Here is a 21,076-nt window from a genome sequence, read left to right on the forward strand (position 1 = left end):
TGGGAGGGTGCCCGTAGGCCTCCTAAACTATGGGGAGGACGAGGTTAGATTACCACGCTACGCCACTGTTGCCATACTGTACACAGTAGATAACAACTCCATACACACGGCGAAGTCCTTAACCTCACCAGACGAAGTGGAGCATAATGACCCGGGAACCCAGGTGGAGGATTGGTGTCAACAGCTCCATGTTGGGACAGACATCACTCCTGCCCATCAGAAGCAGGGTGTACACCGGGTGGTTCAGGAGCAGGTATTCAGTAAACACCCACTTGACTTTGGGAGGATTAAAGGGGTACAACACCATATACCCACAGGTGACCATCCACCCATCAAAGAACGTTACAGGCCCATACCACCAGCACACTACCAGAAGGCGAAGGAGATGTTGCACGACATGAAGAAGGCAGGGGTAGTAAGGGATAGCTGTAGTTCCTGGGCAGCTCCCCTGGTCCTAGTCAGGAAAAAGGATGGACGCATGAGAATGTGTGTAGATTACAGACAGGTAAATCGCATAACACACAAAGATGCATACCCTTTGCCCCGTATAGAGGAATTCCTGGCTGCATTAAAGTCTGCAAATTACTTCTCCACCCTTGACCTCACTAGTGGGTACTGGCAAGTAGCTGTTGCTGAGGAGGATCGGGAGAAGACGGCCTTCACCACCCCGATGGGACTCTGCGAGTTCAACAGTATGCCGTTTGGACTCTGCAACGCCCCCGGAACATTCCAGAGATTAATGGAGTGCTGCCAGGGACACCGCAACTTCGAGACCGTACTGCTATACCTGGATGACGTGATAGTGTACTCCAAAACGTACGACGACCATTTGAAGCACCTGGCAGAGGTATTTGAGTTGCTGTCCCGGTATGGGATGAAGCTGAAGCCCTCCAAGTGCCACCTGCTCAAGTGAAAGGTATAGTACCTGGGGCACATCGTCAGTCCAGAAGGAGTAGCACCGAACACGGAGAAGGTCACTGCCATCCAGAAATGGCCAGAGCCGAAGAGCCTCAAGGAGGTACGTCAGTTTCTGGGACTAGTCGGGTATTACTGGAGGTTTGTGAAGGACTATACCAAGAAAGCGGCGCCTTTGCAAGATCTCCTGGTAGGACAGTCCGGGAGAGGCAGAAACCCCCCGTTCCAGTGGGGTAAGGAGCAAGCTGAATCCTTTGAGGTGATGAAGGGTATCCTGACCGGCAAAAAGATCCTAGCCTGCCCTGACTACAGCCAACCGTTCCTGCTGTACACTGATGCCAGCAACAAGGGATTGAGAGCTGTGTTAAGTCAGAAGCAGAATGGCCGAGAGAAGGTGATCGCCTATGCAAGCTGGAAGCTCCGCCCGACCGAGAGGAACCCAGAGAACTATAGCAGCTTCAAGTTGGAGTTCCTGGCCCTGGTCTGGGCCATCACCGAGCGGTTCAAGCACTACCTAGCCTCCAGTAAGTTCACTGCCTTCACTGATAATAACCCCTTGACTCATCTGGAAACAGCCAAGTTAGGAGCCATGGAACAACGATGGATGGCTCGGCTGTCAAACTACCAGTTCACCATTAAGTACCGGGCAGGCCGCAAGAATGCCAACGCCGATGCCCTGTCCAGGATGCCTCACCAGTCAGACACTGAAGAAGAAGTGGATGACCTGGAGGAGGTTGAGCTACCTGCCTTCCACCGTAATGAAGTGGTCCATGAGCAACGAGCCTCCAGGAGGCATCGCGGTAAGACGTTAAACCCTTTGCCTCAGCACAGCTGGAAGTAGACCCAGGACAGCGACCCGGTTGTCAGCCGTATCAAAGAACTGATAAACCAGGAAGGTTCCTCCCTGGAGAAGGACGCGTCTCCACAAGCCAAGCAACTGTGGAATGAGAGAAGACGGCTGTTCATCTATAGAGAGAACCTGTGCCAAAGGTACGTCAACCCGAGGACCCATGAGATGGTATGGCAGATCATAGTGCCCAGGATGGACATCCAGATGGTGTTGGAGGCCTACCACGATCAAGCAGGGCACTTTGGCTGGAAGAAGCTAGAAACCCTGCTGAAAGGTCGGTTTTATTGGGTTGGAATGCGCAGTTCCATAGAGAGGTGGTGCCGGGATTGTGGACCCTGTAGCCTCAGAAGAAAAGACTACAGCAGCCAGAAGGCACCCCTGCAACCCATCAAGACAACTCGACCCTTGGAGATCGTGGCCCTGGATCATGTCAAGCTGTCACCCAGCAGGTCAGGATATTCCTATGTCCTGACCATGGTGGATCACTACTCCCGGTTCCTGGTGGTCGCCCCCGTCAAGGATCTGACGGCAGAAACTGCGGCGAAGACATTTCAGGCATACTTCTGCTGGCCCCATGGATCCCCGGAGCAGGTGCTGACAGATCAAGGCTCAGCCTTTGAAGCCGAATTGTTCAAGGAGTTCTGCCATCTGTACGGGTGTAAAAAGATTCGGACTACACTGTACCACCCCCAAACCAACGGTCTCTGTGAAAAGATGAATAACATCGTCATCGACCTGCTGAAGACCTTACCACTAGAGGAGAGAAATCAGTGGCCAGACCTACTACCTGACCTGGTAGATCTGTACAACCACATACCTGTGAGTTCCACCAATTGTACTCCAGCATATCTCATGCGAGCAAGACCCGGGAAGTTGCCCATGGACCTGGAGCTTGGTGTAGTAGAACCAGAAGCAGATATGTCCACTGAGGACTGGGACACGACCAGACAGGAGCAGTACAGAAGAGTACAGGCCTGTGTTGAAGACAGTCTTACTCGGGTAAGGGACAAGCAGGAAGCCCACTACAATAAAAGTGCACCCGCAGAACCCTTCACATCAGGAGAAGTGGTGTTAAAGAGGAAAAGGAGAAACCACAAACTTGATGACCAGTGGGAGAGAGAACCCTACACTGTGTTAAATTCAAGATTTGATAACAAGAAGACCTGTTTGATTAGCAAAGACGGTGGAATAACGACTGCAACGGTATCTAGAGACCATCTGAAGTTGTGTCCAGACCTGCTAAAGCCCCAAGAAGAAGTGCCTCTCACCGTACCGGAGGAGCCTAAAGAAGCAGTACTCCATACTGACTTAGGAGATTTCCCGGCAGATTGGCCTCAACTAGGAGGAGCAGTAATAATACCTGTGATCCACTTCTTTCAACAGCCAGAAGACCCTCCACAGCAAGTAGAACCTGTAAGTGCTTCAGAAGAGCCTGCTCAAGAAGAATCCCCGGAAGAAGGATCCCCGGTTGGAGCAGAGCAAGAAGGCCCAGCCAATGGTATACTTGTCAGTCCCGTAGAGAGGTTAAGGCAACCCTGCAGTCCCCCAACACTTAGAACTGACAGAATGGGAGGTAGTACAAACACCAGTACCACACGCATCCCAGTACCACGTAGGTCGACACGTAGCACACGAGGTCACACCCCTGTCAGATACAGAGAATAGAGAAGGAAACTCTGACAGTGTAGATAGTTGCCCCTGGGGTATTGTCTTGTGTATTTTCGTGTATGTGTATCTTGATATGTGCTTTGCCTTACTAATGGACAATTTAAGTGATATGGACACTTCCCTTGTTATCTCTAGTTACCCGTAAGGGTACATAAAGAACTTTGTGGCTGAGGACTGTGTGCAGCCCAAAAACTGTTTGCTGTAAATAATTGCACTCCCTGGAGTGCCCCTTTAGGTGACCTCAGAACAAAAACCTGTCTGGCTTGGCAGAAGTGGAGGTCCAACTCAGGATCGCCATGCCCTGCAGCCACCCCAGGGCCAACGTTGAGGGTTTGCTTTGGACAGGTCCCTCAAGCTACCTCACACTTTACCCGTGAGATGGACACCCTGTCAGGGAACCTCACCGGAACAGACTTAAATTCTGAGGTTGCTTATTGTATGTATGTATATATTTATTATTTAAAATGTTTTATTATGCAACGTTCAAACAAAGTGCCTCCCATAAAGGGAAGAGTTAATGTTGTTACCTGTTATAAAAATTACTTCAGTCCTGGAGTACTGAGCTTTGCTAGGGGGGAATGTGGCGCCCTGCTGTGCATTGGTGCCACAGATCCCAGAGGGGTGCATGGATGAACTTCTCCACAAGAGGCCCTCATAGCATTCACACACCTCCACCCTACCACCTCAGACCACCAGAGGGAGCCCGGATAGGGATATATATACTGGAGGGTGGAGTTAGGCAGGCAGTCTAGAGAACAGTTTCCTCAGAGGATAGAGTTGGTTCCAGTCCCTGCAGAAGATGAGCCTGAGAGAGGTCAGTCTGCAGTGGAGCTCAGTCAGTTCCTCTAGAGAGAGTTCAGACTCAGTGAGCTCAGATTAGTGAGCCAGGAGCGTCCCGACGCTCAGAGAGCGGCGAAGAGTAGCGAGGCCTCCTGCCCGTGTGAAGCCTAGTGAGGGCCCCGAGCGTGGCCGAAGGCGAGTGAGTAAGCAACCAACATAGGGGGCAGAGTAGCTTAACCAGCACACCCCAAAACCATTTACCGGACACCGGGTCCGCGCCTTTCGGGGGGCCTATATCCCCAGCAGGAATAACCGGAACCCCTGGAGAACTATACGTCCCAGGTTCACCAGAAGCTGACTGTTATACCAGGGTCAGGAGTCACGAAGGCCCCAGAGACCAGGGAGTGTGAACTCCAACAGAAGGCCCTACCACCAGGTCAGCAGGTGCAATACAGAGACCGAGTTAGGCCTAGCTCCAGGCAGGCCGGAAACTCATCCAAGAAAGGCAAGTAACAGGAGGCCCTATACCCGCTCACTGGGGAGAGTCCTGATATGCACCCTTCACCCTAAAGTGCCCTGGATCGTGCATGAAACACCACCAGTAAAGGTACTGAAGTGAACTGTTGTGTGTGTGCCGGCTCTTCCTCTGACCCGGCTGGGTCTCCCCTGTCCTGCATCCTTCTTCTACACTGCCCTGAGGCCCCGCTCCACCTGTAGGGAGTCGTACCGACTAAGCTGCCTAAACACCGGCCTCAGAGGACTGTCGCAGCGCTGGTGATCCTCACCAGACACCGCAGGTGGCGTCACGAACATCCCTATCCCATACAACTTCCCCCCTTCTTTTTTTAAGAGTGACCCCAGGGTACGGGCCCGGGAGCCGACCACTGTGACATCCCCCAAGATCAGGCAACAACAAGGCCCGGGCGCCGAGTCGTCCCCATCCCCTGGGCACATCAGATTTACATCCTGTATCTCCGCTTTCTATTGTAAAAAGCAATACTGATATCTTTTGCAATATGTGGGATCTACAAGGAACAAGGAGGGTAACATTGTGTGGATGGGTGTGTATTCAACCATATCTACACCCCCAATTTCTTCACCCACATCTCAACATCTTATTCTTACAGATTGGAAAGGAATAAGCTACCGGAAACTTCTTGCATCCAATTGGCGTCTGTAATAAAAGATAACCGGTCCTTGAAGAAACTATATCTGTCTGGTAATGATCTGTCTGGTCCTCACTTCAATGTCTTGATGGAGGCTCTGTCCAGTCCAGACTGCAGAATAGAGGCATTAGAGTGAGTATAAGAGACGTGTACAGGACAGAGACGTGTGAGTATAAGAGACGTGTACAGGACGGAGACGTGCGAGTATAAGAGACGTGTACAGGACGGAGACGTGCGAGTATAAGAGACTTGTACAGGACGGAGACGTGTGAGTATAAGAGACGTGTACAGGACGGAGACGTGCGGGTATAAGAGACGTGTACAGGACGGAGACGTGCGAGTATAAGAGACGTGTACAGGACGGAGACGTGCGAGTATAAGAGACGTGTACAGGACGGAGACGTGCGAGTATAAGAGACGTGTACAGGACGGAGACGTGCGGGTATAAGAGACGTGTACAGGACGGAGACGTGCGAGTATAAGAGACGTGTACAGGACGGAGACGTGCGAGTATAAGAGACGTGTACAGGACGGAGACGTGCGAGTATAAGAGACGTGTACAGGACGGAGACGTGTGAATATAAGAGACGTGTACAGGACGGAGACGTGCGAGTATAAGAGACGTGTACAGGATGGAGACGTGCGAGTTTAAGAGACATGTACAGGACGGAGACGTGCGGGTATAAGAGACGTGTACAGGACGGAGATGTGTGAGTATAAGAGACATGTATAGGACAGAGACGTGCGGGTATAAGAGATGTCTACAGGACGGAGACGTGCGAGTATAAGAGACATGTACAGGACGGAGACGTGCGAGTATAAGAGACGAGTACAGGATGGAGACGTGTGAGTATAAGAGATGTGTACAGAACGGAGACGTGCGAGTATAAGAGACTTGTACAGGACGGAGACGTGCGAGTATAAGAGACGTGTACAGGATGGAGAAGTGCGAGTATAAGAGACGTGTACAGAACGGAGACGTGCGAGTATAAGAGACTTGTACAGGACGGACACGTGCGAGTATAAAAGATGTGTACAGGACAGAGACGTGCGAGTATAACAGACATGTACAGGACAGAGACGTGCGGGTATAAGAGACGTGTACACGATGGAGACGTGCGAGTATAAGAGACGTGTACAGGACGGAGACGTGCGAGTATAAGAGATGTGTACAGAACGGAGACGTGCGAGTATAAGAGACTTGTACAGGACGGAGACGTGCGAGTATAAGAGACGTGTACAGGATGGAGAAGTGCGAGTATAAGAGACGTGTACAGAACGGAGACGTGCGAGTATAAGAGACTTGTACAGGACGGAGACGTGCGAGTATAAAAGATGTGTACAGGACAGAGACGTGCGAGTATAACAGACATGTACAGGACAGAGACGTGCGGGTATAAGAGACGTGTACACGATGGAGACGTGCGAGTATAAGAGACGTGTACAGGATGGAGACGTGCGAGTATAAGAGACGTGTACAGAACGGAGACGTGCGAGTATAAGAGACTTGTACAGGACGGAGACGTGCGAGTATAAAAGATGTGTACAGGACAGAGACGTGCGAGTATAAGAGACATGTACAGGAGAGAGACGTGCGGGTATAAGAGACGTGTACACGATGGAGACGTGCGAGTATAAGAGACGTGTACAGGATGGAGACGTGCGAGTATAAGAGACGTGTACAGGATGGAGACGTGCGAGTATAAGAGATGTGTACAGGATGGAGACATGCGAGTATAAGAGACGTGTACAGGATGGAGACGTGCGAGTATAAGAGACGTGTACAGGACGGAGACGTGCGAGTATAAGAGACGTGTACAGGACGGAGACATGCGAGTATAAGGGACATGTACAGGATGGAGACGTGCGAGTATAAGAGACGTGTACAGGATGGAGACGTGCGAGTATAAGAGACGTGTACAGGATGGAGACGTGCGAGTATAAGAGACGTGTACAGGATGGAGACGTGCGAGTATAAGAGACATGTACAGGATGGAGACGTGCGAGTATAAGAGACGTGTACAGGATGGAGACGTGCGAGTATAAGAGACGTGTACAGGACGGAGACATGCGAGTATAAGAGACGTGTACAGGACGGAGATGTGCGAGTATAAGAGACGTGTACAGGATGGAGACATGCGAGTATAAGAGACGTGTACAGGACGGAGATGTGCGAGTATAAGAGACGTGTACAGGATGGAGACATGCGAGTATAAGAGACGTGTACAGGATGGAGACGTGCGAGTATAAGAGACGTGTACAGGACAGAGACGTGCGGGTATAAGAGACGTGTACAGGATGGAGACGTGCGAGTATAAGTAACATGTACAGGACGGAGACGTGCGAGTATAAGAGACGTGTACAGGACGGAGATGTGCGAGTATAAGAGACCTGTACAGGACGGAGACGTGTGAGTATAAGAGACGTGTACAAGATGGAGACGTGCGAGTATAAGAGACGTGTACAGGATGGAGACGTGCGAGTATAAGAGACCTGTACAGGACGGAGACGTGTGAGTATAAGAGACGTGTACAGGATGGAGACGTGCGAGTATAAGAGACCTGTACAGGACGGAGACATGTGAGTATAAGAGACGTGTACAGGACGGAGATGTGCGAGTATAAGAGACATGTAAAGTATGGAGACGTGCGAGTATAAGAGACGTGTACAGGATGGAGATGTGCGAGTATAAGAGACGTGTACAGGACGGAGACGTGCGAGTAAAAGAGACTTGTACAGGACGGATACGTGCGAGTATAAAAGATGTGTACAAGACAGAGACGTGCGAGTATAAGAGACGTGTACAGGACAGAGACGTGCGCGTATAACAGACGTGTACAGGACGGAGACGTGCGAGTATAAGAGACGTGTACAGGATGGAGACGTGCGAGTATAAGAGACGTGTACAGGACGGAGACGTGCGAGTATAAGAGACGTGTACAGGATGGAGACGTGCGAGTATAAGAGACGTGTACAGGATGGAGACGTGCGAGTATAAGAGACGTGTACAAGACGGAGACGTGCGAGTATAAGAGACGTGTACAGGATGGAGACGTGCGCATATAACAGACGTGTACAGGACGGAGACGTGCGAGTATAAGAGACGTGTACAGGATGGAGACGTGCGAGTATAAGAGACGTGTACAGGATGGAAACGTGCGAGTATAAGAGACGTGTACAGGACGGAGACGTGCGAGTATAAGAGACGTGTACAGGATGGAGACGTGCGAGTATAAGAGACGTGTACAGGACGGAGACGTGCGAGTATAAGAGATGTGTACAGGACGGAGACGTGTGAGTATAAGAGACGTGTACAGGACGGAGACGTGCGAGTATAAGAGATGTGTACAGGACGGAGACGTGCGAGTATAAGGGACATGTACAGGACGGAGACTTGCGAGTATAAGAGACGTGTACAGGACGGAGACGTGCGGGTATAAGAGACGTGTACAGGATGGAGACGTGCGAGTATAAGAGACATGAACAGGACAGAGACGTGCGGGTATAACAGACGTGTACAGGACGGAGACGTGCGAGTATAAGAGACGTGTACAGGACAGAGACGTGCGAGTATAAGGGACATGTACAGGACGGAGACGTGCGGGTATAAGGGACATGTACAGGACGGAGACGTGCGGGTATAAGAGACGTGTACAGGATGGAGACGTGCGAGTATAAGAGATGTGTACAGGACTGAGACGTGTGAGTATAAGAGATGTGAACAGGACTGAGACGTGCGAGTATAAGAGACGTGTACAGGACGGAGACGTGCGAGTATAAGAGACGTGTACAGTACGGAGACGTGCAAGTATAAGAGACGTGTACAGGACGGAGACGTGCGAGTTTAAGAGACATGTACAGGACGGAGACGTGCGGGTATAAGAGACGTGTACAGGACGGAGACGTGTGAGTATAAGAGACATGTATAGGACAGAGACGTGCGGGTATAAGAGATGTCTACAGGACGGAGACGTGCGAGTATAAGAGACATGTACAGGATGGAGACGTGCGAGTATGAGAGACGTGAACAGGACGGAGACGTGCGAGTATAAGAGACGTGTACAGAACGGAGACGTGCGAGTATAAGAGACATGTACAGGACAGAGACGTGCGGGTATAAGAGACTTGTACAGGATGGAGACGTGCGAGTATAAGAGACGTGTACAGGATGGAGACGTGCGAGTATAAGAGACGTGTACAGGATGGAGACGTGCGAGTATAAGAGACATGTACAGGACAGAGACGTGCGGGTATAAGAGACTTGTACAGGATGGAGACGTGCGAGTATAAGAGACGTGTACAGGATGGAGACGTGCGAGTATAAGAGACGTGTACAGGATGGAGACGTGCGAGTATAAGAGACGTGTACAGGATGGAGACGTGCGAGTATAAGAGACGTGTACAGGATGGAGACGTGCGAGTATAAGAGACGTGTACAGGATGGAGACGTGCGAGTATAAGAGACGTGTACAGGACGGAGACGTGCGAGTATAAGAGACGTGTACAGGATGGAGACGTGCGAGTATAAGAGACGTGTACAGGATGGAGACGTGCGAGTATAAGAGACGTGTACAGGACAGAGACGTGCGAGTATAAGAGACGTGTAAAGGATGGAGACGTGCGAGTATAAGAGACGTGTACAGGATGGAGACGTGCGAGTATAAGAGACGTGTACAGGATGGAGACGTGCCAGTATAAGAGACGTGTACAGGATGGAGACGTGCGACTATAAGAGAAGTGTACAGGACGGAGACGTGCGAGTATAAGAGACGTGTACAGGATGGAGACATGCGAGTATAAGAGACGTGTACAGGATGGAGACATGCGAGTATAAGAGACGTGTACAGGATGGAGACTTGCGAGTATAAGAGACGTGTACAGGACGGAGTGGTGCGAGTATAAGAGACGTGTACAGGATGGAGACGTGTGAGTATAAGAGACGTGTACAGGACGGAGATGTGCGAGTATAAGAGACGTGTACAGGATGGAGACGTGTGAGTATAAGTGACATGTACACGACGGAGACTTGCGAGTATAAGAGACGTGTACAGGACGGAGTGGTGCGAGTATAAGAGACGTGTACAGGATGGAGACATGCGAGTATAAGAGACGTGTACAGGATGGAGACGTGCGAGTATAAGAGACGTGTACAGGACGGAGACATGCGAGTATAAGAGACGTGTACAGGACGGAGATGTGCGAGTATAAGAGACATGTACAGGACGGAGACGTGAGAGTATAAGAGACGTGTACAGGACGGAGACATGCGAGTATAAGAGACGTGTACAGGATGGAGACGTGCGAGTATAAGAGACGTGTACAGGATGGAGACGTGTGAGTATATGAGACGTGTACAGGATGGAGATGTGCGAGTATAAGAGACGTGTACAGGATGGAGACGTGCGAGTATAAGAGACGTGTACAGGACAGAGACGTGTGGGTATAAGAGACGTGTACAGGATGGAGACATGCGAGTATAAGAGACGTGTACAGGATGGAGACGTGTGAGTATAAGAGACATGTACAGGACGGAGACGTGCGAGTATAAGAGATGTGTACAGGACGGAGACGTGCGAGAATAAGGGACATGTACAGGACGGAGACGTGCGAGTATAAGAGACGTGTACAGGATTGAGACGTGTGAGTATAAGAGACGTGTACAGGACGGAGACGTGCGAGTGTAAGAGATGTGTACAGGACGGAGACGTGCGAGTATAAGGGACATGTACAGGACGGAGACTTGCGAGTATAAGAGACGTGTACAGGACGGAGACGTGCCAGTATAAGAGACGTGTACAGGATGGAGACATGCGAGTATAAGAGACGTGTACAGGATGGAGACGTGCGAGTATAAGAGACGTGTACAGGACGGAGTGGTGCGAGTATAAGAGACATGTACAGGATGGAGACGTGCGAGTATAAGAGACGTGTACAGGATGGAGACGTGCGAGTATAAGAGACGTGTACAGGATGGAGACGTGCGAGTATAAGAGACGTGTACAGGATGGAGACGTGCGAGTATAAGACACGTGTACAGGACGGAGACGTGCGAGTATAAGAGACGTGTACAGGATGGAGACGTGCGAGTATAAGAGACGTGTACAGGATGGAGACGTGCCAGTATAAGAGACGTGTACAGGATGGAGACGTGCGACTATAAGAGAAGTGTACAGGACGGAGACGTGCGAGTATAAGAGACGTGTACAGGATGGAGACATGCGAGTATAAGAGACGTGTACAGGATGGAGACATGCGAGTATAAGAGATGTGTACAGGATGGAGACGTGCGAGTGTAAGAGACGTGTACAGGACGGAGACTTGCGAGTATAAGAGACGTGTACAGGACGGAGTGGTGCGAGTATAAGAGACGTGTACAGGATGGAGACGTGTGAGTATAAGAGACGTGTACAGGACGGAGATGTGCGAGTATAAGAGACGTATACAGGACGGAGTGGTGCGAGTATAAGAGACGTGTACAGGACGGAGACGTGTGAGTATAAGTGACATGTACAGGACGGAGACTTGCGAGTATAAGAGACGTGTACAGGACGGAGTGGTGCGAGTATAAGAGACGTGTACAGGATGGAGACGTGTGAGTATAAGTGACATGTACAGGACGGAGACTTGCGAGTATAAGAGACGTGTACAGGACGGAGTGGTGCGAGTATAAGAGACGTGTACAGGATGGAGACGTGCGGGTATAAGAGACGTGTACAGGATGGAGACATGCGAGTATAAGAGACGTGTACAGGATGGAGACGTGCGAGTATAAGAGACGTGTACAGGACGGAGACATGCGAGTATAAGAGACGTGTACAGGACGGAGATGTGCGAGTATAAGAGACATGTACAGGACGGAGACGTGAGAGTATAAGAGACGTGTACAGGACGGAGACATGTGAGTATAAGAGACGTGTACAGGACGGAGACGTGCGAGTATAAGAGACGTGTACAGGATGGAGACGTGCGAGTATAAGAGACGTGTACAGGATGGAGACGTGTGAGTATATGAGACGTGTACAGGATGGAGATGTGCGAGTATAAGAGACGTGTACAGGATGGAGACGTGCGAGTATAAGAGACGTGTACAGGACAGAGACGTGCGAGTATAAGAAACGTGTACAGGATGGAGACATGCGAGTATAAGAGACGTGTACAGGACGGAGACGTGCGAGTATAAGAGACGTGTACAGGACGGAGATGTGCGAGTATAAGAGACGTGTACAGGATGGAGCCGTGCGAGTATAAGAGACGTGTACAGGACGGAGACATGCGAGTATAAGAGACGTGTACAGGATGGAGACGTGCGAGTATAAGAGACGTGTACAGGACGGAGATGTGCGAGTATAAGAGACGTGTACAGGATGGAGACGTGCGAGTATAAGAGACGTGTACAGGATGGAGACGTGCGAGTATAAGAGACGTGTACAGGACGGAGACGTGCGAGTATAAGAGACATGTAAAGGATGGAGACGTGCGAGTATAAGAGACGTGTACAGGATGGAGACGTGCGAGTATAAGAGACGTGTACAGGATGGAGACGGGCGAGTATAAGAGACGTGTACAGGATGGAGACATGCGAGTATAAGAGACGTGTACAGGATGGAGACGTGCGAGTATAAGAGACGTGTACAGGACGGAGATGTGCGAGTATAAGAGACGTGTACAGGATGGAGACGTGCGAGTATAAGAGACGTGTACAGGACTCAGATGTGCGAGTATAAGAGACATGTAAAGGATGGAGACGTGCGAGTATAAGAGACGTGTACAGGATGGAGACGTGCGAGTATAAGAGACGTGTACAGGACGGAGATGTGCGAGTATAAGTGACATGTACAGGACGGAGACGTGCGAGTATAAGAGACGTGTACAGGATGGAGACGTGCGAGTATAAGAGACGTGTACAGGACAGAGACGTGCGGGTATAAGAGACGTGTACAGGATGGAGACATGCGAGTATAAGAGACGTGTACAGGACGGAGACATGCGAGTATAAGAGACGTGTACAGGACGGTGATGTGCGAGTATAAGAGACGTGTACAGGATGGAGACGTGCGAGTATAAGAGACGTGTACAGGACTCAGATGTGCGAGTATAAGAGACATGTAAAGGATGGAGACGTGCGAGTATAAGAGACGTGTACAGGATGGAGACGTGCGAGTATAAGAGACGTGTACAGGACGGAGACATGCGAGTATAAGGGACATGTGGAGGACGGAGATGTGCGAGTATAAGAGACGTGTACAGGATGGAGACGTGCGAGTATAAGAGACGTGTACAGGATGGAGACGTGCGAGTATAAGAGACGTGTACAGGACGGAGACGTGCGAGTATAAGAGACATGTACAGGATGGAGACATGCGAGTATAAGAGACGTGTACAGGATGGAGACGTGTGAGTATAAGAGACGTGTACAGGACGGAGACGTGCGGGTATAAGAGACGTGTACAGGATGGAGACGTGCGAGTATAAGAGATGTGTACAGGACTGAGACGTGTGAGTATAAGAGATGTGAACAGGACTGAGACGTGCGAGTATAAGAGACGTGTACAGGACGGAGACGTGCGAGTATAAGAGACGTGTACAGTACGGAGACGTGCAGGTATAAGAGACGTGTACAGGACGGAGACGTGCGAGTTTAAGAGACATGTACAGGACGGAGACGTGCGGGTATAAGAGACGTGTACAGGACGGAGACGTGTGAGTATAAGAGACATGTATAGGACAGAGACGTGCGGGTATAAGAGATGTCTACAGGACGGAGACGTGCGAGTATAAGAGACATGTACAGGATGGAGACGTGCGAGTATGAGAGACGTGAACAGGACGGAGACGTGCGAGTATAAGAGACGTGTACAGAACGGAGACGTGCGGGTATAAGAGACTTGTACAGGATGGAGACGTGCGAGTATAAGAGACGTGTACAGGATGGAGACGTGCGAGTATAAGAGACGTGTACAGGATGGAGACGTGCGAGTATAAGAGACATGTACAGGACAGAGACGTGCGGGTATAAGAGACTTGTACAGGATGGAGACGTGCGAGTATAAGAGACGTGTACAGGATGGAGACGTGCGAGTATAAGAGACGTGTACAGGATGGAGACGTGCGAGTATAAGAGACGTGTACAGGATGGAGACGTGCGAGTATAAGAGACGTGTACAGGATGGAGACGTGCGAGTATAAGAGACGTGTACAGGATGGAGACGTGCGAGTATAAGAGACGTGTACAGGACGGAGACGTGCGAGTATAAGAGACGTGTACAGGATGGAGACGTGCGAGTATAAGAGACGTGTACAGGATGGAGACGTGCGAGTATAAGAGACGTGTACAGGATGGAGACGTGCGAGTATAAGAAACGTGTACAGGATGGAGACGTGCCAGTATAAGAGACGTGTACAGGATGGAGACGTGCGACTATAAGAGAAGTGTACAGGACGGAGACGTGTGAGTATAAGAGACGTGTACAGGATGGAGACATGCGAGTATAAGAGACGTGTACAGGATGGAGACATGCGAGTATAAGAGATGTGTACAGGATGGAGACTTGCGAGTATAAGAGACGTGTACAGGACGGAGTGGTGCGAGTATAAGAGACGTGTACAGGATGGAGACTTGCGAGTATAAGAGACGTGTACAGGACGGAGTGGTGCGAGTATAAGAGACGTGTACAGGATGGAGACGTGTGAGTATAAGAGACGTGTACAGGACGGAGATGTGCGAGTATAAGAGACGTGTACAGGATGGAGACGTGTGAGTATAAGTGACATGTACAGGACGGAGACTTGCGAGTATAAGAGACGTGTACAGGACGGAGTGGTGCGAGTATAAGAGACGTGTACAGGATGGAGACATGCGAGTATAAGAGACGTGTACAGGATGGAGACGTGCGAGTATAAGAGACGTGTACAGGACGGAGACATGCGAGTATAAGAGACGTGTACAGGACGGAGATGTGCGAGTATAAGAGACATGTACAGGACGGAGACGTGAGAGTATAAGAGACGTGTACAGGACGGAGACATGCGAGTATAAGAGACGTGTACAGGATGGAGACGTGCGAGTATAAGAGACGTGTACAGGATGGAGACGTGTGAGTATATGAGACGTGTACAGGATGGAGATGTGCGAGTATAAGAGACGTGTACAGGATGGAGACGTGCGAGTATAAGAGACGTGTACAGGACAGAGACGTGCGGGTATAAGAGACGTGTACAGGATGGAGACATGCGAGTATAAGAGACGTGTACAGGATGGAGACGTGTGAGTATAAGAGACATGTACAGGACGGAGACGTGCGAGTATAAGAGATGTGTACAGGACGGAGACGTGCGAGAATAAGGGACATGTACAGGACGGAGACTTGCGAGTATAAGAGACGTGTACAGGATGGAGACGTGCGAGTATAAGAGACGTGTACAGGATTGAGACGTGTGAGTATAAGAGACGTGTACAGGACGGAGACGTGCGAGTGTAAGAGATGTGTACAGGACGGAGACGTGCGAGTATAAGGGACATGTACAGGACGGAGACTTGCGAGTATAAGAGACGTGTACAGGATGGAGACATGCGAGTATAAGAGACGTGTACAGGATGGAGACGTGCGAGTATAAGAGACGTGTACAGGACGGAGTGGTGCGAGTATAAGAGACATGTACAGGATGGAGACGTGCGAGTATAAGAGACGTGTACAGGATGGAGACGTGCGAGTATAAGAGACGTGTACAGGATGGAGACGTGCGAGTATAAGAGACGTGTACAGGATGGAGACGTGCGAGTATAAGACACGTGTACAGGACGGAGACGTGCGAGTATAAGAGACGTGTACAGGATGGAGACGTGCGAGTATAAGAGACGTGTACAGGATGGAGACGTGCCAGTATAAGAGACGTGTACAGGATGGAGACGTGCGACTATAAGAGAAGTGTACAGGACGGAGACGTGCGAGTATAAGAGACGTGTACAGGATGGAGACATGCGAGTATAAGAGACTTGTACAGGATGGAGACATGCGAGTATAAGAGATGTGTACAGGATGGAGACGTGCGAGTGTAAGAGACGTGTACAGGACGGAGACTTGCGAGTATAAGAGACGTGTACAGGACGGAGTGGTGCGAGTATAAGAGACGTGTACAGGATGGAGACGTGTGAGTATAAGAGACGTGTACAGGACGGAGATGTGCGAGTATAAGAGACGTATACAGGACGGAGTGGTGCGAGTATAAGAGACGTGTACAGGACGGAGACGTGTGAGTATAAGTGACATGTACAGGACGGAGACTTGCGAGTATAAGAGACGTGTACAGGACGGAGTGGTGCGAGTATAAGAGACGTGTACAGGATGTAGACGTGTGAGTATAAGTGACATGTACAGGACGGAGACTTGCGAGTATAAGAGACGTGTACAGGACGGAGTGGTGCGAGTATAAGAGACGTGTACAGGATGGAGACGTGCGGGTATAAGAGACGTGTACAGGATGGAGACATGCGAGTATAAGAGACGTGTACAGGATGGAGACGTGCGAGTATAAGAGACGTGTACAGGACGGAGACATGCGAGTATAAGAGACGTGTACAGGACGGAGATGTGCGAGTATAAGAGACATGTACAGGACGGAGACGTGAGAGTATAAGAGACGTGTACAGGACGGAGACATGCGAGTATAAGAGACGTGTACAGGATGGAGACGTGCGAGTATAAGAGACGTGTACAGGATGGAGACGTGTGAGTATATGAGACGTGTACAGGATGGAGATGTGCGAGTATAAGAGACGTGTACAGGATGGAGACGTGCGAGTATAAGAGACGTGTACAGGACAGAGACGTGCGGGTATAAGAGACGTGTACAGGATGGAGACATGCGAGTATAAGAGACGTGTACAGGACGGAGACGTGCGAGTATAAGAGACGTGTACAGGACGGAGATGTGCGAGTATAAGAGACGTGTACAGGATGGAGCCGTGCGAGTATAAGAGACGTGTACAGGACGGAGACATGCGAGTATAAGAGACGTGTACAGGATGGAGACGTGCGAGTATAAGAGACGTGTACAGGACGGAGATGTGCGAGTATAAGAGACGTGTACAGGATGGAGACGTGCGAGTATAAGAGACGTGTACAGGATGGAGACGTGCGAGTATAAGAGACGTGTACAGGACGGAGACGTGCGAGTATAAGAGACATGTAAAGGATGGAGACGTGCGAGTATAAGAGACGTGTACAGGATGGAGACGTGCGAGTATAAGAGACGTGTACAGGATGGAGACGGGCGAGTATAAGAGACGTGTACAGGATGGAGACATGCGAGTATAAGAGACGTGTACAGGATGGAGACGTGCGAGTATAAGAGACGTGTACAGGACGGAGATGTGCGAGTATAAGAGACGTGTACAGGATGGAGACGTGCGAGTATAAGAGACGTGTACAGGACTCAGATGTGCGAGTATAAGAGACATGTAAAGGATGGAGACGTGCGAGTATAAGAGACGTGTACAGGATGGAGACGTGCGAGTATAAGAGACGTGTACAGGACGGAGATGTGCGAGTATAAGTGACATGTACAGGACGGAGACGTGCGAGTATAAGAGACGTGTACAGGATGGAGACGTGCGAGTATAAGAGACGTGTACAGGAGAGAGACGTGCGGGTATAAGAGACGTGTACAGGATGGAGACATGCGAGTATAAGAGACGTGTACAGGACGGAGACATGCGAGTATAAGAGACATGTACAGGACGGTGATGTGCGAGTATAAGAGACGTGTACAGGATGGAGACGTGCGAGTATAAGAGACGTGTACAGGACTCAGATGTGCGAGTATAAGAGACATGTAAAGGATGGAGACGTGCGAGTATAAGAGACGTGTACAGGATGGAGACGTGCGAGTATAAGAGACGTGTACAGGACGGAGACATGCGAGTATAAGGGACATGTGGAGGACGGAGATGTGCGAGTATAAGAGACGTGTACAGGATGGAGACGTGCGAGTATAAGAGACGTGTACAGGATGGAGACGTGCGAGTATAAGAGACGTCTACAGGACGGAGACGTGCGAGTATAAGAGACATGTACAGGATGGAGACATGCGAGTATAAGAGACGTGTACAGGATGGAGACGTGCGAGTATAAGAGACGTGTACAGGATGGAGACGTGCGAGTATAAGAGACGTGTACAGGATGGAGACGTGCGAGTATAAGAGACGTGTACAGGACGGAGACGTGCGATTATAAGAGACGTGTACAGGATGGAGACGTGCGAGTATAAGAGACGTGTACAGGATGGAGACGTGCGAGTATAAGAGACGTGTACAGGACGGAGACGTGCGAGTATAAGAGACGTGTACAGGATGGAGACGTGCGAGTATAAGAGACGTGTACAGGATGGAGACGTGCGAGTATAAGAGACGTGTACAAGACGGAGACGTGCGAGTATAAGAGACGTGTACAGGATGGAGACGTGTGAGTATAAGAGACATGTACAGGACGGAGACGTGCGAGTATAAGAGATGTGTACAGGACGGAGACGTGCGAGAATAAGGGACATGTACAGGACGGAGACGTGCGAGTATAAGAGACGTGTACAGGATGGAGACGTGTGAGTATAAGAGACGTGTACAGGACGGAGACGTGCGAGTGTAAGAGATGTGTACAGGACGGAGACGTGCGAGTATAAGAGACGTGTACAGGATGGAGACATGCGAGTATAAGAGACGTGTACAGGATGGAGACATGCGAGTATAAGAGACGTGTACAGGATGGAGACGTGCGAGTATAAGAGACGTGTACAGGACAGAGTGGTGCGAGTATAAGAGACGTGTACAGGATGGAGACGTGTGAGTATAAGAGACGTGTACAGGACGGAGACGTGCCAGTATAAGAGACGTGTACAGGATGGAGACATGCGAGTATAAGAGACGTGTACAGGATGGAGACGTGCGAGTATAAGAGACGTGTACAGGACAGATTGGTGCGAGTATAAGAGACGTGTACAGGATGGAGACGTGTGAGTATAAGAGACGTGTACAGGACGGAGTGGTGCGAGTATAAGAGACGTGTACAGGATGGAGACGTGTGAGTATAAGAGACGTGTACAGGACGGAGACTTGCGAGTATAAGAGACGTGTACAGGACGGAGACATGCGAGTATAAGACACGTGTACAGGATGGAGACGTGCGAGTATAAGAGACGTGTACAGGATGGAGACGTGCGAGTATAAGAGACGTGTACAGGACGGAGACATGCGAGTATAAGAGACGTGTACAGGACGGAGATGTGCGAGTATAAGAGACATGTACAGGACGGAGACGTGAGAGTATAAGAGACGTGTACAGGACGGAGACATGCGAGTATAAGAGACGTGTACAGGATGGAGACGTGCGAGTATAAGAGACGTGTACAGGATGGAGACGTGCGCGTATAAGAGACGTGTACAGGACGGAGACATGCGAGTATAAGAGACGTGTACAGGACGGAGATGTGCGAGTATAAGAGACGTGTACAGGATGGAGACGTGCGAGTATAAGAGACGTGTACAGGACTCAGATGTGCGAGTATAAGAGACATGTAAAGGATGGAGACGTGCGAGTATAAGAGACGTGTACAGGATGGAGACGTGCGAGTATAAGAGACGTGTACAGGACGGAGACATGCGAGTATAAGGGACATGTACAGGACGGAGATGTGCGAGTATAAGAGACGTGTACAGGACTCAGATGTGCGAGTATAAGAGACATGTAAAGGATGGAGACGTGTGAGTATAAGAGACATGTACAGGAGGGAGACGTGCGAGTATAAGAGACGTGTACAGGATGGAGACGTGCGAGTATAAGAGACGTGTACAGGATGGAGACGTGCGAGTATAAGAGACGTGTACAGGACGGAGACATGCGAGTATAAGGGACATGTACAGGACGGAGATGTGCGAGTATAAGAGACGTGTACAGGACGGAGACGTGCGAGTATAAGAGACATGTACAGGATGGAGACATGCGAGTATAAGAGACGTGTACAGGATGGAGACGTGCGAGTATAAGAGACGTGTACAGGATGGAGACGTGCGTGTATAAGAGACGTGTACAGGATGGAGACGTGCGAGTATAAGAGACGTGTACAGGACGGAGACGTGCGAGTATAAGAGACGTGTACAGGATGGAGACGTGCGAGTATAAGAGACGTGTACAGGATGGAGACGTGCGAGTATAAGAGACGTGTACAGGACGGAGACGTGCGAGTATAAGAGACGTGTACAGGATGGAGACGTGCGAGTATAAGAGACGTGTACAGGATGGAGACGTGCGAGTATAAGAGACGTGTTCAAGACGGAGACGTGCGAGTATAAGAGACGTGTACAGGATGGAGACGTGTGAGTATAAGAGACATGTACAGGACGGAGACGTGCGAGTATAAGAGATGTGTACAGGACGGAGACGTGCGAGAATAAGGGACATGTACAGGACGGAGACGTGCGAGTATAAGAGACGTGTACAGGATTGAGACGTGTGAGTATAAGAGACGTGTACAGGACGGAGACGTGCGAGTGTAAGAGATGTGTACAGGACGGAGACGTGCGAGTATAAGGGACATGTACAGGACGGAGACTTGTGAGTATAAGAGACGTGTACAGGACGGAGACGTGCCAGTATAAGAGACGTGTACAGGATGGAGACATGCGAGTATAAGAGACGTGTACAGGATG

General features: G+C 50.1%; 1 protein-coding gene across 2 annotated transcripts in view; it reads left to right on the forward strand.

Moving 5' to 3' along the window:
* The window catches only part of LOC141153973 (NACHT, LRR and PYD domains-containing protein 3-like), a 178,229-nt gene that overhangs the window by 122,329 nt on the left and 34,824 nt on the right, over window positions 1-21,076 (forward strand). For both annotated transcript variants that reach the window (XM_073639302.1, XM_073639301.1), the window contains one exon: window positions 5,341-5,511. In XM_073639302.1, coding sequence (XP_073495403.1) covers window positions 5,341-5,511 — 171 coding nt within the window. The remainder of the gene's footprint in view (window positions 1-5,340; window positions 5,512-21,076) is intronic.

This window comes from Phyllobates terribilis, unplaced genomic scaffold (genome assembly GCF_046119375.1).
Source record: "Phyllobates terribilis strain yellow unplaced genomic scaffold, ASM4611937v1 Scaffold_7__3_contigs__length_470593459, whole genome shotgun sequence".
Lineage (NCBI taxonomy): Eukaryota > Metazoa > Chordata > Amphibia > Anura > Dendrobatidae > Phyllobates > Phyllobates terribilis.